General features: G+C 41.6%; 1 protein-coding gene across 2 annotated transcripts in view; it reads right to left on the bottom strand.

Moving 5' to 3' along the window:
• ESR1 (estrogen receptor 1) overlaps window positions 1-21,076 on the bottom strand; it is a 506,164-nt gene that overhangs the window by 48,301 nt on the left and 436,787 nt on the right. For both annotated transcript variants that reach the window (XM_064292339.1, XM_010595835.3), the window contains one exon: window positions 274-407. In XM_064292339.1, the coding sequence (XP_064148409.1) occupies window positions 274-407 (134 nt within the window). The remainder of the gene's footprint in view (window positions 1-273; window positions 408-21,076) is intronic.

Raw genomic sequence — 21,076 nt, 5'->3', positions numbered from 1 at the left:
CCCAATATCTGTAAAAGAATGCAAATATGCCAAGAAGAAGGTCATTTGATTCCACAGCCACTTTTTGCTTTTCATTCATCATATGTGACCAGTTGGGGTCTTGGTTTTTCCTTCAGAAGTTGTCTACTCTGATAGGTTATTTTAAATGCATGTCGCAGTTTCTCTCAATTTACAACATCTTGCTTTTATAGTAGGTAGGCTGTATCTGGTTGGAAAATAAACAAAAAACAAATATTTCTGCCGGAAACCAATCCTCCCGGGTCATCAACTCACCAGAATTCAGCAAAATGATAGATTTGAGGCACACAAACTCCTCTCCCTGGAGGTTCATCTTTCGGAACCGAGATGACGTAGCCAGCAGCATGTCAAAGATTTCCACCATCCCCTCCACGCATTTCCCCTGGTTTCTATGAAAACACAACAGAAAAAAAAAAAAGGTCTGAGAAAGTGGGTTTGTTCACTGACAAGTTACCAAAAAAAGTCTTTTCTTGAGACATAAGGAAATGCAACAATATTTTTCTGGAGACCCTTTCAGCTCAAGACTTTCCACTCTATAAAATAGCTGAGGATCTGAAACTAAGAAAATAGATTTGAATACAAACAGCTTGTGAAACTTGATACTTTTTTTTTTTTTTTGCATCATCAGAGGCAACTGCTGAATGTACAACCAACTTGCCTACTCAGCAGACAGTTCAGATGTGAGGAACGCTTCTCTCTTCTCTGAACAGGAGCCTGTATCGTCTTCAATCCTCTGCTTGTAATTGTCTAACACAGGCAAACAGGTTTCTCCCCGTTTGGCAGTAATTTAATTTTCCTATTAGCAAAAGGTGGATCCTTAGTGGCGCAGTGTTAAGCAATTGGCTGCTAACTGAAAGATCGGTGGTTCGAACACACTAGTCGCTAGCTCCAAGGGAGAAAGATGAGGCAGTCTGTTTCAGTAAAGATTAAACCAAAGCAGCTGCCATTAAGTCGATTTCAACTCACAGTGATCTTACAGGACAGGGTAGAACTGCCATATATGGTTTCCAAGGCTATAATCTTTATAGGAGCAGATTGCCACATCTTTCTCAAAAAGAGAGGTGGGTGGGTTTGAACTGCTGAACTTTCAGTTAAGCAGCCAAATGCTTAACCATTAAGCAACCAGGATCCATTCCATAAAGATTCCCACCCAAAAAGCCCACTGCCATCAAGCTGATTCCAACTCATAGCGACCCTATAGGACAGAGTAGAACTTGCCCCATAGAGTTTCCAAAGAGCGCCTGGCAGGTTCAAATTGCTGACCTCTTGGTTAACAGCCGTAGCGCTTACCCATTACACCACCAAGGTTTCTCCATAAAGATTATAGCCTTGAAAATCCTATGGGGCAATTCTACACTGTCCTATAGAGTTGCTATGAGTCAGAATCGACTGGACAGCAACGGGTTTATTAGCAAAAGAAGGATCCTGGGTGGCACAGCGGTTAAGTTCTTGGCTGCTAGCCAAAAGGTTGGCAGTTAGAATCCACCCATTGGCTCCTCGGAAGAAGACCTAGTGATCTGCTTCTGTGAAGATTACAGCCTAGGAAACCCAATGGGGCAATTCTACTCAGTCACATGGAACGCCTATGAGTTGAAAATTGACTTGGCAGCACCTAAGAACAGCAACAATTAGCAAAAGAGGTAGCCAGCCCCCATGGACTCATGGGACTAGAGTTATAGTACGGTGATTTCCTTTTAACATTTTTTTATTTTGCGGTTTGGAACTCTTGATGCAACATTCTAGAGCAAGGTGCTCAGGACCCACTGTGCCCAAAGGATAAAGAAAAAAGAATCATTTTAGTCTTGATGATTTGATGCACAGATGGAAAACTTAATAATAACAGAAGTTGGTTGTAAATAAGTCACATCCTGGTCTTTCAGCACCTCTGTAAGCCGGCAATATTTTACGGTTTCCCATGTCTTGGCTTCTAGCTCTTTTGTAGTTTTAACACTGCAACATCAATGATGCATCACGTCCAGAATATGTTTAAAGGGCTAGTTCATCTCCTAGTTCATCTATTTTTCACTGTCTCTTGGTGCCAGGCTTATCTGAATGATAACCTTCTAATATTCTCTGCTGTTGCTCACCACCGTGCTCTCAATTGTGCCCATGTTTTGTGCGCTGATTGGGAGAAGGAGCCTGGGAAGGATGTGTCACTCTGGGAAAGTTATGAGCCACAGGTGCCTCCAGGGACAATCCCTTCCATGGCTGCAGGACATCCTCCTGGAGCCACGCTGACAGTGTCTGGTGGATATCTGTACGTGGCACCATTGAGCTCTGGATGAATTGCTTGCTAACCTATTACAGACCAAGGAGCCGTTGTAACAAGGAATTCCTTGTTCACAGTTTCTTAGGCTTTCTGTAATATGACCTGTGATTGCGCAGTGGATCTCCATAGCAGCTGTCTCCTTAATCTCTAGTGATGCTTGCTCATGGCGTCAATCTGCGTGGGACACAGATCACAAGTGGTGCATCTTCAATGAGCTTGAGAGAAGTGAAAAGCTCCCACCTCTGCACATCAACTGTGAGCTGCCCCTCCTACCCTTCCTTCCTCAGAACTTGGGCTAAGGCTTTCTTGCCACCAGTCCACTAGGGGCTGCATTTACTAGGAATGTTCTTTGCCTCATCTGCTTTATAGTAACGTCACTGATGTGGGGGTGGCTATGTTTATTGAGATTACAGGGCAAGGAGACCCAGTTGCTGGGATACAGGAAATCCTGCAGGGTGTAGATCCTTTGCATGACCAGACCATCCTGCAAGTAGGAGATACCAAAAAACCAAAAACAGTGGTCTTCTAAGAACGTAGGGGAATTCACGGGAGTCTGCATGCGTTACACAGTACGAAGCCAACATAAATCTGTCTGTAAACTCAACGGTCCAAACAATGGGCTATTTTTTTAAGGGAATACGGCTTCATTGGTTCAAGCCTATCTAAGGCATGAAACCCTGGGCAGCAATCATGTCCAGGTGTCTTTTCTATGGCTCTTCCATGAAGAACAAGTGGATTTCCATACAGGAGTTGCTATGCAACTGGAATATCCATGTTTAAGGTAGTCTGGTTCTGGGTTGCTGGCATCCAAGGCAAAGGAGCCTACCCAGGGAGGTAGTAATGGCAGCAGCAGCTCCTGCCCCTTCCACTCACCCCATTGTGTGGTCCCCATTCTGTGCTGCATGGCTCCCAGCTTGGTCCCTCACTCCTCGGGCCTCTGCCAGCTTTCCCAAGTTTCTCTGGAGCCACGTCAAGGAACACATGCACACAGGTGCACACACACACAAAATTTAATTTCTATAGCTCCTGACCTCTTCCCTTCTGCCCTCTCCTCCTCCTTTCTCACACATTGATTTTTAAGTGCCCTTTGAATGTTATAGTAATTAGCTCTTTGCCATCTGTTGTTGTTGACTGAATTGTGTCCTCCAAAATGACATGCTGAAGTCCTGAAATCCTTGTACTTGTGAATGTGAACTTGTTTGGAAATCAGGTCTTTGAGAGGTTACCAGTTAGGTTAACGTGAGGTCATACCAAAGTAGGGTAGGTGCTAAACCCATCCTAGCAATGTCTTACAGAAGACATGGAGACACACAAGGGGAAGACACTATGTGAAGATACACGTACAAGCCAAGGCACGCCAAGGATTGCCAGCACCACCAGAAGCGTGGGGAGAGGCATGGAGCAGCTCTTCTCTAAGAGCCTTCAGAAGGAGTCAACATGGCTGATAACCTGATTTGGACTTCTAGCCTCCAGAACTGTGAGACAATAAATTTCTGTTCTTTAAAACCACCCACTTTGTGGTATTTTGTTCTGGCAGCCCTAGGAGACTAAGACACATGTGTTTTTAATGTGTTTCTCATTTTTTCTTTTAATTTTGTTTCTGGTATTTTCTCCTGCAAAACCACTTAATTTTTATATCATCGGATTGATCAAACTTTTTATTTATGGCTTTTCTGTGTCTTTCTTGGCAACATCATTACCATTCCAACAGCATAGAAAAATTATCTTTTCCTGCTAGTACAGTTCCATGTTTTTATATTTAAATCTTTGATCCCCAGGGATTTATTTATATATAACAACTTTACTGAGACATAATTCACATATCTTACAATTCACCCATTTAAAGTGTATAATAGGTTTTAATATATTCACAGAGCTGTGCAACCATCCTTTGGGATTTATTTTGGGGTAAGGTATGAGATAGGGATTCAGCTTAATATTTTTTCAGGTGCCTAGTTAGCTTGTGTAACACTGTTTATGAAACAAGCCATCTTCTTCACACTGACTTGAAATGTGCTAGGTACCTTTGATATATTCATTTACTTCTCAAAACTGCCCTTAAGGTTCATATTATTATTCCTACTTTCCAAACGTAGGAACTAGGACTCACAAAATGTTAGGTCAGACCACACTGCCTATCACCAACCCAGAAGAAAGAATTCTATCAATAAGTTTTACTTTCTTTCTGTCTTTCTTCCTTGTTCTAATTTATTCATTCTGTAAGATTTATTGACTGCATTTTATCTACCAGGCCTTGTGCTAGACATTAGGATACAGAGAAGAAAGTCATAGGTGTTGTTAATAAATTGCTCCAGAACAGGGGCAAGTCAGACAAGGAGGAAGACAGATACAATAATACACTGGGATACATTCCCCAAAAAAGGTATAGAAAGCAAGCCACTTACTCTAATGCTAGCCTGCCCGGGTTAACCTAAGTCAGTCTTAAAGCAATTGTCATAGTATTCTCAGATAAAGTTAAATGAGCTTTTATGCAAAGTGTCTGGCACACAGTAAAGGCTATATTTAAGGATTAGCTATAACCAAACCACCAAACCAAACCTGTTGCCATTGAGTTGATTTCGACTCATACGACCCTTATATTGATAAACAGATAAATACACAGACGTTAAGGGAGGGGCTGGCCTTTTTATCTGATGTATCCAGAAAACAACTGCCACAGTGTGACTGTGGAAATGTAGACACATGGAACTTCTATATAAGCAGAGGGGGAACTCGAAAAGCTATACAGGAGGACGAGGTGATGGTCACACTGAAGGAGAAGCTGGCCTAAAGTGGGAGAACATACTTGAAGCGGGTTTTTCTTGTCATGGAGTTGACTTTTTTTAAGTAGCACATTTTCTTTCTAGTGAAAAAAATAAACAAGGAGAGAGGAAAACGTTTGGAGGATGAAGCTTTAAAAATAACAACTCATAGCCAAAATAGAGAAATGTCCCTTTCTCCGTAGAAAGTCTCTGTTTACTCAACAGACTGCACACCGGCAGGGGAGGACATCTTGGTGTGGGAGGGAGCCTGGGTGCACCTGCTGTGAGCAAAAGTTCAGTTCAGAAACTGAGAATGTGAAATCTTCGCAATTCTCCTTTCTTCTTGTCCTTTCTGAATAGTCTCCCACATCCTCCCATGAGGAGCTTGTTCTTAACTCTTCTAGCAAGAGTGTGTTTCTCTCAGCCTCTTCTCGCTGGACAGCCTGCTGTTTCAAACCAGCAATTACTACCTGTTGACAGTACAATGCTTGCTCTTCAGCACAGATTCAGAGCCGTAGCCTGTACCCTCAGTGATGGCACATTCCAGAAACTCCCAATCCCCTCCACTGCCCCATTATGTGTGTGTGTTTCTTTATGGAATATGGAGGGGTCATACACTGACTAATAATCATAGAGCCATTTTAATATCAGCACCCTGGAGCCTACCTCCCATGCAAACAGAAGTGCTTCATAACAACATATTCTTGTCATGGTACTGTGAGTCTGAACTTTGAAGGCTCCTGGGGAATAGTCAATGCTGTGAAAACGCCAATTTCTATGCACTGCTGTAAGCACGCTGTACAACATATTTATGCTGATGTCGCCGTAAGAATGAACTTACTGTCCCTGTGGACGGGAAAAGCTCAACTGATCCAAACACTCCAGGCAATCCGTAGATAATCCATTATTTATCTAAATAAGAATTACATATTTTGAGGGCCCATATGATATTTTCAGTAAACCATCAGAATGCTGTCTGAATTCAAATGACTGACTTACTATGTAGCATCTGTGGTCTCTCATTATCATTATCACAAGGTGAAAAAGCTTGCCAGGTGAGGTAGTGAGCAGGTAATTTGTTAACCTACTATCTGGTACAACTCGATGTGGGCTCTGAAGGCTGGACAGACACTTGTCATCTGCCTGACACAAGGGAACCTGTCTATTGAGGTCGTTACATGTGTTAGGGTTTCATTTTCAAAGTCCTGCCTTAATATCTGTGGTCTCCGGGGATGCAAACAGTTAAGCACTCAGCTACTAACGGAAGGTTGGCAGTTCGAACCCACCCAGAGGTGCATTGGAAGACAGGCCTAATATCTGCTTCCGAAAGGTCACAGCCTTAAAAACACTACGAAGCCGTTCAAGTCTGCACACATGGGATTGCCATAAGTCAAAATCGATTCATTGGCAACTAATAACAGCAACAACCTTAAAAGCCTATACTAACTTCAAGAAGCAAATTAGAATAGGGACGATAAGTCAATTTCACAAAGAATAGATGAATCGACAGCATCAGAAATGGGTGATTACTAAGAATCTGGAGGTAACGTGACTATAACAAGACAAGATTAGTCTAAATTCATGAGGCGCTCCTGAGGCTGAGAAATAGGCGGGGGATGCAAAAACACGATTTATTTTTAAGGAAGTGCAGCTTCAGTCCAAGATCAGAAGATGCAGCTTACCAAGCTGACCAGCCTACAACTCCCGCTGTGAGACGTGACAGCCTGCATGAATGAGTTCCTCCACGGGTTTTATCAGCCTGGTTTTCAGAAGGTCTCAAAATCCCCTCGTGGGAACTTTGTTCTGCTACTCACCCTCTTCAAATGCAGACCATTTACACTTAAGTAAGGATGGAAGGGACAGGACTTGAAAGAGCATTTGCTCACGACACGTCCTAAAAGTTTATCCTCTACAGAAACTAAAGCCTGTTTATCAGAAGTCCACAGGTCCCTAACCCTCCACCTGGGAAATCAAGAGCTCTAACGAGGTGTGCAGACCACACCTGCACTTGTACACCTTCAAACATATGCCTTACGAGATGCGATGCTGCCGTGTAGCTTCTCTTGGTATAAAAGGATACTGGTGAATGGAAACTGAGAAAACCCAGGAGATCAACATAAGACATTTAACTTAGCTGTCCTGAAAATTACAATAGGGTTAGGGAAAAAAAAGTTATAATTTAAGATGGCATCTAAAATCAGTGGTGGGAAGTTTTATTTTATTTAACAGGTTTGTGTACCTTCGATGCTATAGGATCTCTAAGCACATGTTCTAAGATGCTGTGACTCCATAAATACTTGTCTCATCAAGAGGTTTACATATACAGTCCTTTGAGGTGTGGCAGCAAATGCCGAAGATGTCAAACCAGAAACAAAATATTTTGAAAGATGCATGATTTGAATGGTTGTATCTCAAAGCTCAAGGCTGATTACTTGAGGGGAAAGTGGGTAAGTCTCTGGAGTCAGACTGTCTGGGTTCAGCTCTCAATGTCACTATTTACCAGTCATGGGACCTTGAACCAACTATGTAACCTTTCTGTGCCTGAATGAGCATATAGACAGAACTACTCATGCTGGACCACAGGTTGAATAGTAAATAATTAAGAGACTGGTTTTGGTTTTTTGTTGTTGTTACAAAAATTAGCCTATGTAGATTGATAAAGAAATTATTTTCAAGCAGAGGTTGAAGAGATTGGTGAAAGACCAGTGAAAAACAGCCTTACAAGTCTGGAAAAGAGAACTGCCTCTGGGTCCAGTTTACAAAAAAACTTAGTCCTGTGGCAAAAATCAGACCAAAAGGGTATTACCTCCCCATCCAAGCCTATTACCTCCCCATCCAAGCCTATTGTTCCAAATAGCCTCCAGGTAGAATTCATGCATTTTTATTACGGTGTTGACAAAGAATATTGAATATACCATGGAATTCTAGAAGAACAAACAAATCGATCTTACAAAAAATATAGCCAGAATGCTCCATAGAAGTGACGACGGCAAGACTTCATCTCGCTTACTCGGGACATATCATCAGCAAAAACCAATTGCTAGAAAAGGACATCATGATTGGCAAAGTAGGGGGTCAGTGAAAACAAGGGAAACCCTCAATAAGATGGATTGACACAACAATGGACTCAAACATACCAGTGATCATAAAGATGGTGTGGGACCGGGCAATGTATTGTTCTGTTATACATAAGGTCACCAGGAGTCGGAACCAACTCAACAGTGACTAACAACAACAGTTACCAATAAATAATGAAGGGAAAGCCTCGGGACAAGGAACCAAATAAGAGTGACAGGCTTGAGACTTATGTTTAGGAAAGAACTCTGAGTGTGGTTACAAGCAGGTGAGACTGACAAGAAGCAAAGAGAAGCATACTATGTTTTTGAGACAATTGCACAGCAAGAAATACAAGCCTGAACTAAAAAACAAAAGCCTTTGATTGTTCAAGTCTCCAACTCTTAGGCCCCAAATGTGCACTGGCAAGAGGTGCTATGAGAGCTGTAAAAAAAACCCACTGCCGTCGAGTCGATGAGCGCTGTAGAGCCCATCAAAAAGACAAGCTTCTCAACACCCACTTTGATGTGGCCAAGTGGAAGAAAGGACAAGAAAGAACTTACCAGAAGGTGAAGCCAGGAGGCTATGGAGAACAAAGAAAAGTGAGTTTGAGAGCAGAATTAGGGACTAATCAAAGAACGTCCTAGCTTTCAGAGTAGACGCCTCCTCATGTCTACCTGTAAAAATGGCATGGGGGCGGTGTCTGACCTCCTCTAACTTCACCAGAGGGAAGGAAAGTCAAGATCAACAGCCCGAGGCTGATTCCTATGAAGCGGAGGTCAAACATGCCTCCTCTCTCTGCCATCTTTACCAATTCAGACACCAACCATCCCTCCCACGGCTCTCTCTACTTCTCTGAGGGGTTTGAAAATTCACTTCAATGGCCACACAAACTCAGACAATGCTCATGATTATGGGATTTATTAGGGAAGTAACAGGTTACAATTCAGGCTCAGGAACACTCAATGATACAGTTTGACCATCAAGACAGCCTCTTCCCAGCTGTGGTCCCAGGAACACCTCTCCCTGGCCCTAGGCCTCTGCCCAAAGGCTCTTAGCTTTCTTTGTGGGCCAGGAAGCCCATTGTGCTGCCTCCTGCTGCTGGGTCTCTCCTTCCCTGGTGGTGGTGGGCTCTTCTCTCTTTCCTGCCTCTGGGATGGCTCACCTCAAGTCTCACAGGATGGCAAAAACTGACCAATCCCTTCGGTGGGCCACAATTACCATATCACACAGTCCCACCCAATCACTTGGGTGAGAGTTACAAGACCATGGCTAGAAAGGCCACACGAAAGCGATCCATCACATCACACTGCCCTATAGGATTTCATAACTGCTATAGAAGGCAGCAGGTGTGGTTTTTTTGGTTATGGAAGGTGACACTATGAGTCCTCCCTTCTTCCCTTTTTCCAAGTGTGAGTTTTTACTGCAGTTATTTCACTGTTACTCCATCAGAGGATACTGGGTGCTTACGTGGGGTGAGGTTACCAAACCAGGTGGAGCCATATCCATAGTTGATAGAGAGGAACACACATCGCTGAGAAACTTTTGAGCGGGATGGACTTCGAACTGTATGCAGGGGCTGGATGGGATTTGGGAGTGTCTCCCTTGGGATGGAACAGAATGTGTTCTATGTATAGGAGGAATGGATAGTTGGTAACCAGAAGGGAAGACTGTGGCAGACTGTGTATTTACCAAAGCACTTAGGGTTTCCTCTTGAGTTTCTTCCTGCACAATATTTTCCAGCCTCCCCTGCAGTTAAAAGTGGACATGTGACTGGGTTCTGGCCAATGGAAAGTGGACGGAAGGGATTTGCATCACTTTTGTGATAAAGTACTTAAGGAACAGGTGTCTTCCCAATCCTCTCCCCATCTACTGCCTGAATGAAGTAGAGGAGTCTTCAGGGACGTAGAGGAAGGCAGAGACATGGGTTAGAAAGATCCTGAGTCCCTGAATGGGAAAGTCATCTAACCATGAGGATAACCTACATCAGACAGTGATGTAAGAAATCAACTTTTATTTGTGGAGCAGTTGAAATTTTAGGGATGCTTGTTATAACCACTAGCCTGTACCCCATAATTCAGAATGGATGCACGTATCTGATGCCTCCCTGTACCACATCACCCACAACACAATGACACACATATAACACAGGATGCAAATCCTGCTTATCTTCTGTAGACATGGTTACTGACTGATCAAAAGCATAGAAGAAATCCATTTCTATGGCACCTTGCTTTATAGATTCTAATCAGTTCCAACTGACACTGAGTGAGGGTGTGGCATTTGGTGTGGGTCTTGAAGGGTAGACTGAATGAAGAGGAGGGAAATTCCGGGCAGATTCAGTGGCATCAGTAAAGGCTAAGAGGTAGAAGAAGACAATGCATATTGAGGGAGTGTTGAGTAATCTGGCTAGTAGAGTTTAGTACATGCAAGGAGATAAATTTGTACAAATGGCTTAGTCAGAGTGTGAAGAACTGTTAATAAAAGGCTTAAGAGAATATCTGTGAGATAATACACCAGGAAAGACCAATAAAAGCTTATCAGGGGGTGACATGATCAAGAAATGTTTCTGGTATGAATCCTCTGGCTTCAGTGTGCAGATGACAGTGAGGGAGAGGGGAGGATCTGGGAGGAAACTACAGGTATGAGGAAAAGGGAGTTATAAAGTAGTTACATAGAGAAATAAGAGAGGCTTTTAAATTCCTTTGTAAAGGAAAAATCAACAAACTTCAGGGAGTAAGCCACAGCACTGGATAAAGAGAGAAAGGAATTAAAGATTCCTAAAGATTCCTCTGACCACATTAAAGAGTGGCGACTGGGGTCTTAAATGCTAGCAAGCGGCCATCTAAGATGCATCAATGAGTCTCAACCCATCTGGATCAAAGGAGAATGAAGAACACTAAGGACACAAGGTAATTATGAGCCCAAGTGACAGAAAGGGCTACATAAACCAGGACTACATCCGCCTGAGACCAGAAGAACTAGACAGTGCCTGGCTACTACTGATGACTGCCCTGACAGGGAACACAACAGAGAATCCCTGATGGAGCAGGAGAACAGTGGGATGCAGACCTCAAATTCTCATAAAAAGACCAGACTTAATGGTCTGACTGAGATTAGAAGGACCCCAGTGGTCATGGCCCCCAAACCTTCTGTTGGCCCAGGACAGGAACCATTCCTGAAGCTAACTTGTCAGACATAGATTAGACTAGTAACCCCTCAAACTTTTCAGTAAATGGAAAATGAAATTATAGGCAAAGAACACAGGAAGGTAGACCCTGGCTGGGGACTTCAGGACATGGAAACATCTGTAAAAGCTGTCGGTGCCCCAGGATTGGATAAGGTCCAAGCTCCCTAGCAAGGCCCTCTGAGATCTGGACCTTGCCCATCTCCAGGTTTCTTTCTACTGCCTGTCTTGTAATTTATGCTCTAGGACAATTGTGAACAGATGAAGAACACTTTGTAGTGCTGCCTCCATGGATTATCAGCCTGTCCATCCCTTACCCCAGACTGCTCTTGGAAATCTCCTCCTCATCTTTTAAGGCTCCCATGGACATCACCTCTCCCACACAGACATCCCTAACAGCCCACCATTCTCTACCCCTTCCCCTTCTGGGTTATATACTTTTCCCGTGTGCTGCAATACTATCCTGTATATCAGCGTTGTTGTTGAAGGATACTGAATATACTATAGGCTGGCAGAAGATTGAACAAGTCCGTCTCAGAAGAAATACAACCAGAGTGCTCCTTAGAAGCGAGGATGGTTAGGCTTCAGCTCATTTTGTACACATTACCAGGAAAGAACAATCACTAGAAAAGGATATCATGTTTGGTAAAGTAGGGGGTTGGCAAAAACGAACAAAATTATCAGTGAGATGGGTTGATGCGACGGCCACAACAATGCACTCAGCACACACCAATGGTCATGAAGGTGGTTCAGGACCAGCCAGTGTTTTGTTCTGTTACATATAAGGCCACCATGAGTTAGAGCTACCTTGACTGCAACGAACAACAACATATCAATGGCCAGGGTTATATACTTTTCCTCTGTGCTCTAATGTTGTTTTTAGGTGCTGTCGAGACGGTTCCAACTCATAATGACCCTATGAAGTACAGAAAGCAACACTGCCCTGTCCTACACCATTCTCACAATTGTTACTATGTTTGAGTCCACTGCTGCACCACTGTGTCATTCCATCTTATTGAGAGTCTTCATCTTTTTCACTGATCCTCTACTTTACCAAGCATGATGTCCTTCTCCATGGACTGATTCCTCCTGATAACATGTCCAAAGTATGTGAGAAAAAGTCTCACCATCCTCACTTCTAAGGAGCATTCTGGTTGTACTTCTTTCAAGACAGATTTGCTCATTCTTTTGACAGTCCATGGTATATTCAATATTCTTCGCCAACACGATAATTCAAAGGCATCAGTTCTTCTTTGGTCTTCCTTATGCATCGTCCAGCTTTCCCATGCATATGAGGTGACTGAAAATACCATGGCTTGGGTACACCATAGTCTTCAAAGTGACATCTTTGTCTTTTTAACACTTTAAAGTGGTCTTTTGCAGCAGATTTGCCCCTAACAATAGTAATATACTAATGAAAGCTATTACATAGTTCTTACTAAGCACAAATAAACAATGTAAGCATGTGACATGTATGCATTGAGTTCTTACAAAACTCCATGAGAAAGGTACTGTTGCTAAAGAAAAAGAAACTGAGGCATGAGAGGTTAAGTACCTGCCCAAGCTAACACTGTTATTTGGTGGCAGGCCTGCAGTCTGGCTCCAAAGCTGGGCCTCTCAGGCATCACACTGCACGGGCTCTCCACAACCACCCTCCCTACTTATGCAGGCTCACTGCAGTGGGCCTCTGGTCTCTGCTGTGCCTGATCACACCCTCAACCCTCCTAGAGTCCTGCCCGGGACTCACCTCACACCTGGTAGGAATACATCAGTGTGTGTAAACTGACTACGAACATGATGGACTCACAGCCCTAGTTGATTTTCAAGCCATTCCTTCTCTGAGGCTTCGAAAAATCCTGTATCTCTCTTTTCCACAGGTTCCCCAGTTTGTTCAATGGCCAGGTGCTTGGGGCCAATCCTGGAACAGAGGTTTGGGCACTAGGTACCAGAATCATAAAGACTCCACTGCTCTTCCCTCTTCATCCTGTGCCTTACAGTGGACCACTCACCTGCCCACAGTAATGACCTCTCCTGCTTCTCCACCTACCACTCACTCCCTGCTGCCTTTCTTCCAGAGATTAGGCCAGGGCAAAATATGTCAGCCCAGTTCTTAGTCTCTACCCCTCTCTTGGTACTTACCTACTTTTCACTGTACTTATCTACTTATATATTTATGTATGTGTACAGAGCCCTGGTGGCACAATGGTTAAAGTGCTCAGCTGCTAAACAAAAGGCTGGTGGTTCCAACCCATCCATGGCTCCATGGGAAAAAGACCTGGTGATCTCCTCCTGTAAAGATTTATTGCTGTGTGCCATTGAGTCGATCCTGACTCTCTGTAGGACAGACCAGAACTGCCCTATAAGGTTTCCAAGGCTGTAAACTTTATGGGAGCAGATCACCAGGTCTTTTCTCCTATGGACTAGCTGGTGGATTTGGACTGCTGACCTTCGTGTTAGTAGCCATGCACTTAACCATTGAACCAGGGCTCCTTCCTGCAAAGATTAAAGTCCAGTAAACTATGGGGCAGTTCTACTCTGTCATACAGGGTCGTTATGAGTATAATCAACTCAAAGGCACACAACAACAGTATGTATTTATGTAACTGTCATCCCCCCTCGCCCCCACCAATAGATTATATCCTCTCAGAGCCAAGGTGTGTGTCTTCTTTTTCCCTATATCCCTAATGCCTAGTAAAATGTTGATATTGTTTTACTGTTAGTATTACCTGCCATTGATTTGGCCCCAACTCATGGCAACTCCACGCACAATGAGTCTTTGTAATCCACAGGGTTTTTGTTTTTTTAATTTTTTTTGCACTTTAAGTGAAAGTTTACAAACCAAGTCAGTCTTTCCTACAAAAACTTATATACACCTTGCTATATACTACTTAGTCTGGAAGCTCAGCTGAAACCTGTCCTCCATGGGTGACCCTAGTAGTATCCGAATACTGGTGGCATAGCTTCCAGCAAAAACAGCAACACGCAAGCCCCCACAGTACGACAAACTGACAGACTCATGCGTTATGCAGATGACACAACATTGCTTGCTGAAAGTGAAGAGGACTTGAAGCACTTACTAATGAAGATCAAAGACCACAGCCTTCAGTATGGATTGCACCTCAACATAAAGAAAACAAAAATCCTCACAACTGGACCAATGAGCATCATAATAAACAGAGAAAAGACTAAAGCCGTCAAGGATTTCATTTTACTTGGATCCACAATCAACAGCCATGGAAGCAGCAGTCAAGAAATGAAAAGACGCATTGCATTGGGTAAACCTGCTGCAAAAGACCTCTTTAAGGTGCTGAAAAGCAAAGATGTCAACTTGAAGACTAAGGTGTGCCTGACCCAAGCCATGGTATTTTCAATCTCATCAACTGCACGTGAAAGCTGGACAATGAATAAGGAAGATGGAAGAAGAATTGATGCCTTTGAATTGTGGTGTTGGCGAAGAATATTGAATATACCGTAGACTGCTAAAAGAATGAACAAATCCATCTTAGAAGTGCAACCAGAATGCTCCTTAGATGCAAGGATAGTGAGACTGCATCTTACATACTTTGGACATGTTGTCAGAGGGATCAGTCCCTGGAGAAGGACATCATGCTCGGCAGAGTACAGGGTCAGTGGAGAAGAGGAAGACCCTCAACAAGGTGGACTGGCACAGTGGCTGCAACAATGAACTCAAGCATAACAATGATTTTGAGGATGGCTCAGGACCGGGCAGTGTTTCGTTCTGTTGTACATAGGATTGCTATGAGTCAGAACTGACTCAATGGCACCTAACAACAACAACAACAATATACTCCTAGTTGCCCTCCCTCCAATCAGACAGCACACTCCTTCCCACCACTCTCTATTTTCACGTCCATTCAGTCACAACTATCTCTTCTCCAGATAGAAGCTGCCCACATAGTCTCATGTGTCTACTTGATCCAAGAAGCTCACTCTTCACCAGTATCATTTTCTATAGCATAGTCCAGTCCAATCCATGTCACAAGAGTTGGCTTTGGCAAGGGTTCCTGTCTTGGGCTAAAAGAAGGCCTGGAGACCATGATCTCTGGGGTCCTTCTAGTTTCAGTCAGACCATTAAGTCTAATCTTTTTACAAGAATTTGAGGTCTGCATCCCACTGCTCTCCTGCTCCTTCAGGGATTCTCTGTTGTGTTCCCTGTCAGAGCAGTCATTGGTTGTAGCCGGGCACCATCTAGTTCTTCTGGTCTCAGGCTGACGTTGTCTCTGGTTTATGTGGCCCTTTCTGTCTCCTGAGCTCATAATTACCTTGTGTCTTTGGTGTTCTTCATTCTCCTTTGCTCCAGGTGGGTTGAGACCAATTCATGCATCTTGGATGGCAACTTCCTAGCATTTAAGACTCCACACATCACTCTCCAAAGTGGGATGCAGAATGTTTTCTTAATATATTTTATTATGCCAATTGACTTAGATGTCCCCTGAAACCATGGTATCCAAACCCCTGCCCCTGCTAAGCTGGGCTTTGAAGAGTTCAGTTTATTCAGGAAGCTTCTTTGCTTTTGGTTTAGTCCAGTAGTGCTGACCTCTCCTGTATTGTGTGTTGTCTTTCCCTTCACCTAAAATAGTTCTTATCTCCTAATTAGTGAAAACCCCTCTCTCCCTCCCTCCCTGCTCTTGTAACCATCAAAGAATATTTTCTTCTTTGTTTAAACTATTTTTCAAGTTCTTATAATAGTGGTCTCATACAGTATTTGTCCTTTTGCAACTGACTAATTTCACTAGGCATAATGCCTTTCAGATTCCTCCATGTTATGAAATGCTTCACGGATTCATCACTGTTCTTTATCAATGTGTAGTATTCCATTGTGTGAATATACCATAATTTATTTATCCATTCATCCATTGATGGGCACCTTGGTTGCTTCCATCTTTTTGCTATTGTAAACACTGCTGCAATAAACATGGGTGTGCATATATCTGTTTGTGTAAAGGCTCTTATTTCTCTAGGATATATTCCAAGGAGTGGGATTGCTGGATTGTATGGCAGTTCTATTTTTAGCTTTTTAAGGAAGCGCTAGATTGATTTCCAAAGTGGTTGTACCATTTTACATTCCCACCAGCAGTGTATAAGTATTCCACTCTCTACACAACTGCTCCAACATTTATTAGTGTTTTCTGGATTAATGCCAGCCTTGTTGGAATGAGATGGAATCTCATTGTAGTTTTCATTTGCATTAGCTAAGGGCTAATGATCATGAGCATTTCCTCATGTACCTGTTAGCTACCTGAATATCTTTACTGAAGTGCCTATTGAAATCCTTTGTCCATTATTTAATTGGGTCATTAGTCTTTTTGTAGTTGAGTTTTTGCAGTAACATGTAGATTTTACAGATCAGATGCTGATCAGAAATGTCATAGCTAAAAACTTTTTCCAGTCTCTGTAGATAATCTTTTTATTCTTTTGTTGAAGTCTTTGGATGAGCATAGGTGTTTGATTTTTAGGAGCTCGCAGTTATCTAGTTTCTCTTCTGCATTGTTAGTAATGTTTTATATACTGTTTATGCCATGTGTTATGGCTCCTACAATGCCCCTATTTTTTCTTCCATGATCTTTATCATTTTAGATTTTATATTTAGGTCTCTGATCCATTTTGAGTTCATTTTCACACATGATGTGAGGTATGGGTCTTGTTTCCTTTTTTTTGCGGATGGATATCTGGTTATGCCAGCACCATTTGTTAAAGCCTGTCTTTTCCCCATTTAACTGACTTTGGGCCTTTCTCAAATATCAGCTGCTCATATGTGGATGGATTTATGTCTGGATTCTCAATTCTGTTCCATTGGTCTATGCGTCTGTTGTTGTACCAGTACCAGGCTGTTTTGACTACCATAATAGGTTTTAAAATCAGGTAAAGTGAGGCCTCTCACTTTGTTCTTCTTTTTCAGTAATGTTTTACTTATCCGGGGCCTCTTTCCCTTCCATATGAAGTTTGTGATGTGTTTCTCCATCTCATTAAAAAATGTCATCAGAATTTGGATCGGAATTGCGTTGGTATAATAGACATTTTTATAATGTTAAGTCTTCCTGTCCATGAGCAAATTATGTTTTTCCACTTTTGTATGTCTCTTTCGGTTTCTTGCAATAATGTCTTGTAGTTTTCCTTGTATAGGTCTTTTACGTCTCTCGTAAGATTTATTCCTAAGTATTTTATCTTCTTGGGTGCTACTGTAAATGGCATTGATTTGGTGATTTCCTCTTTGAAGTTCTCTTTGTTGGTGTAGAGGAATCCAACTGACTTCTGTATGTTTATCTTGTACCCTGATTCTCTGCTGAACTCTTCTATTAGTTTCAGTAGTTTTCTTGAGGATTCCTTAGGGTTTTCTGTGTATAAGATCATGTCATCTGCAAACAGAGATACTTTTACTTCTTCCTAACCAACCTGGATGCCCTTTATTTCTTTATCTAGCCTGATTGCTCTGGCTAGGACCTCCAGCACAATGTTGAATGAGAGTGGAGATAAAGGGCATCATTGTCTGGTTCCCGTTCTCAAGGGGAATGCTTTCAGACTCTTTCCATTTAGGATGATGTTGGATGTTGGCTTTGTATAAATGCCCTTTATTATGTTGCAGAATTTTGCATCTATCCCTATTTTGCTGAGAGTTTTTATCATGAATGGGTGCTGGACTTTGTCAAATGCCTTTTCTGCATCAATTGCTAAGATCATACGGTTCTTGTCTTTTGTTTTATTTATATGATGTATTACATTAGTTGTTTTTCTAATGTTGAACGATCCCTGCATACCTACTACGAATCCCACTTGATCGTGGTGAATTATTTTTTTGAAATGTTGTTGAATTCTATTGGCTAGAATTTTGTTGAGGATTTTTGCATCTAAGTTCATGAGGGATATAGGTCTGTAATTTTTGTGTGTGTGTGTGTGGTGTCTTTACCTGGTTTTGGAATCAGGGATATATTGGCTTCATATAATGAGTTTGGAAGTATTCTGTCGTTTTTTATGCTCTGAAATACCTTTAGTAGTAGTGGTGTTAACTCTTCTCTGAATGTTTTGTAGAACACTGCAGTGAAGCCATCCTGGCCAGAGGGTTTTTTTGGTGGGAGTTTTTTTTTAATTACGTTTTCAATCTCTTCATTTGTTATGGGTTTATTTAGTTGTTCTACCTCTGTTTGTCTTTCTAGAAATTCATCCATTTCTTCTAGGTTTTCAAAACTGTTAGAGTACAATTTTTTTGTAGTAATCTGATATGATTCTTTTAATTTCAGTTGGGTCTGTTGTAATATTGCCCATCTCATTTCTTATCCGGGTTATTTGCTTCCTCTCCTGTTTTTCTTTTGTTAGTTAGGACAACGGTTTATCGATTTTGTTACGTTTTTCAAAGAACCAGCTTTTGGTTTTGTTAAGTCTTTCAACTGTTTTTCTGTTTTCTATTTAATTTTCCTCTAATTTTTATTATTTACTTTCTTCTGGTGTCCGAGGGTTTCTTTTATTGCTCTCTTTCTATTTGTTCAAGTTGTAGGGATAATGCTTTGCTTTTGGCCCTTCTTTTTGGATGTGTGCATTTATTGATATAACTTGACCTCTGAGCACTGCTTTCGCTGTGTCCCAAAGGTTCTGATAGGAAGATTTTTCATTCTTATTGGATTCTATGAATTTCTTTATTCCATCCTGGATGTCTTCTATAACCCAGTCATTTTTGACTAGGGAATAATCAGTTTCCAAGTGTTTGTTTTATTTTCCCTGCTTTTTCTGTTATTGATTTCTACTTTTATGGCCTTATGGTCAGAGAAGATGCTTTGTAATATTTTGATGTTTTGGATTCTGCTAAGGCTTGCTTTATGACCTAATATGTGGTCAATTCTAGAGAATGTTCCATATGCACTGGAAAAGAAAGTATAGTTGGCTGCTGATGGGTGCAGTGTTCTCTATTTGTCTATGAGGTCAAGTTGGTTGACTGTGGCATTTAGATCTTTCGTGTGTTTACTGAGCTTCTTTCTGGATGTTCTGTCCTTCACCGAAAGTGGTGTGTTGAAGTCTCCTACTATAACTGTGGAGCTGTCTATCTTACTTTTCAATGCTGTTAGAGTTTGTTTTGTGTATCTTGCAGCCCTGTCATTGGGTGCATAAATATTTAATATGGTTATATCCTCCTGGTATATTGTCCCTTTAATCATTACATAATGTCCTTCCTTATCCACTTCGGTTGATTTAACTTTAAAGTCTATTTTGTCAGACATTGGAAACCCTGGTGGCATAGTGGTTAAGTGCTACGGCTGCTAACCAAGGGGTCTGCAGTTCGAATCCACCAGGCGCTCCCTGGAAACTCTACGGGGCAGTTCTACTCTGTCCTACAGGGTCACTGTGAGTCAGAATCGACTCAATGGCACTGGGTTTGGTTTTTGGTTTTTGTGTGTGTGTGTGTGTCAGACAAATAATATTACCACTCCTGCTCTTTTTTTGATTGTTGCTTGCTTGATTTATTTTTTTCCATCCTTTCAGTTTTAGTTTGTTTTTGAATCTAAGTCTAAGGTTGTCTCTTGTAAGCAGCATAAAGGCGGATTGTGTTTTTTAATCCATTCTGCCACTCTCTGTCTCTTTATTGGTGCATTTAGTCCGTTTACATTCGGCGTTAATTATGGATATGTATGAGTTTAGTGCTGTCATTTTGATGTCTTTTTTTGTGTTGTTGATGGTTTCTTTTTCCCACTTAATTTCTTGCGCTGAGTAGTTTAACTTTATATATTGTCTTTTCCTCTTATTCGTTGTTGTTGATTTTGTTTCTGCTGAGTCTCTATTTTTTTCTTGTATTTTATTTTGATGAGTAGGATTGTTAGTTTCCTTTGTGGTTACCTTAATATGTACCCCTATTTTTCTAAGTTTAAACCTAACTTTTATTTCTTTATATTGCCTTGTCTTCCTCTCCACAGGAAAGATCTGCGACTACATTTCTTAGGCCCTCTTTATTGTTTTAATGTTGCCTTCTTTTACATAATGACATCACTGTTCCCTTGTTTTGAGTGTTTTTTTTTTTTTTTTTTAATCTTCATTTATTTTTGTGATTTCCCTGTTTGGGTTGACATCTGATTGCTCTGTCCAGTGTTCTAGTCTTGGGTTGATATCTGATATTATTGATTTTCTAACCAGAGAACTCTCCTTAGTGCTTCTTGTAGTTTTGGTTTGATTTTCACAAATTCCCTAAACTTCTGTTTGTCTGGAAATATCCTAATTTTGCCTTCATATTTGAGAGACAGTTTTGTTGGATATATGATTCTTGGTTGGGAATATTTTTCCTTCAGTGCTTTATATAAGTCATCTCATTGCCTTCTTGCCTGCATGGTTTCTGCTGAGTAGTCCAAGCTTATTCTTATTGACTCTCCTTTGTAGATGCGTTTTTGTTTATCCCTAGTTGCTCTTAAAATTCTCTACCTTTGGTTTTGGCAAGTTTGATTATAATATGTTTTGGTGACTTTCTTTGAAGATCTACCTTATGTGGAGTTCGATGAGCATCTTGGATAGATATTTTCTCATCTTTCACGATATCAGGGAAGTTTTCTGCCAACCAATCTTCAACAATTCTCTCTGTATTTTCTGTTTTTCCTCCCTGTCTGGTACTCCAATCACTTGTAGGTTATTTTGCTTGATAGAGTCTCACATGATTCTTAATGTTTCTTCATTTTTTTAATTCTTTTTATCTAATTTTTCTTCAAATATATTGGTGCCAAGTGCTTTATCTTCAATCTCACCAATTCTGCCTTCAACTTGCTCAATTCTGCTCCGACTTTCTATTGAGTTGTC

Source organism: Loxodonta africana, chromosome 1 (assembly GCF_030014295.1).
Source record: "Loxodonta africana isolate mLoxAfr1 chromosome 1, mLoxAfr1.hap2, whole genome shotgun sequence".
Classification (NCBI taxonomy): Eukaryota; Metazoa; Chordata; class Mammalia; order Proboscidea; family Elephantidae; genus Loxodonta; species Loxodonta africana.
The sequence above is the reverse complement of the archived record's forward strand: the minus strand, read 5'-3'. Positions and strand labels throughout refer to the sequence as shown.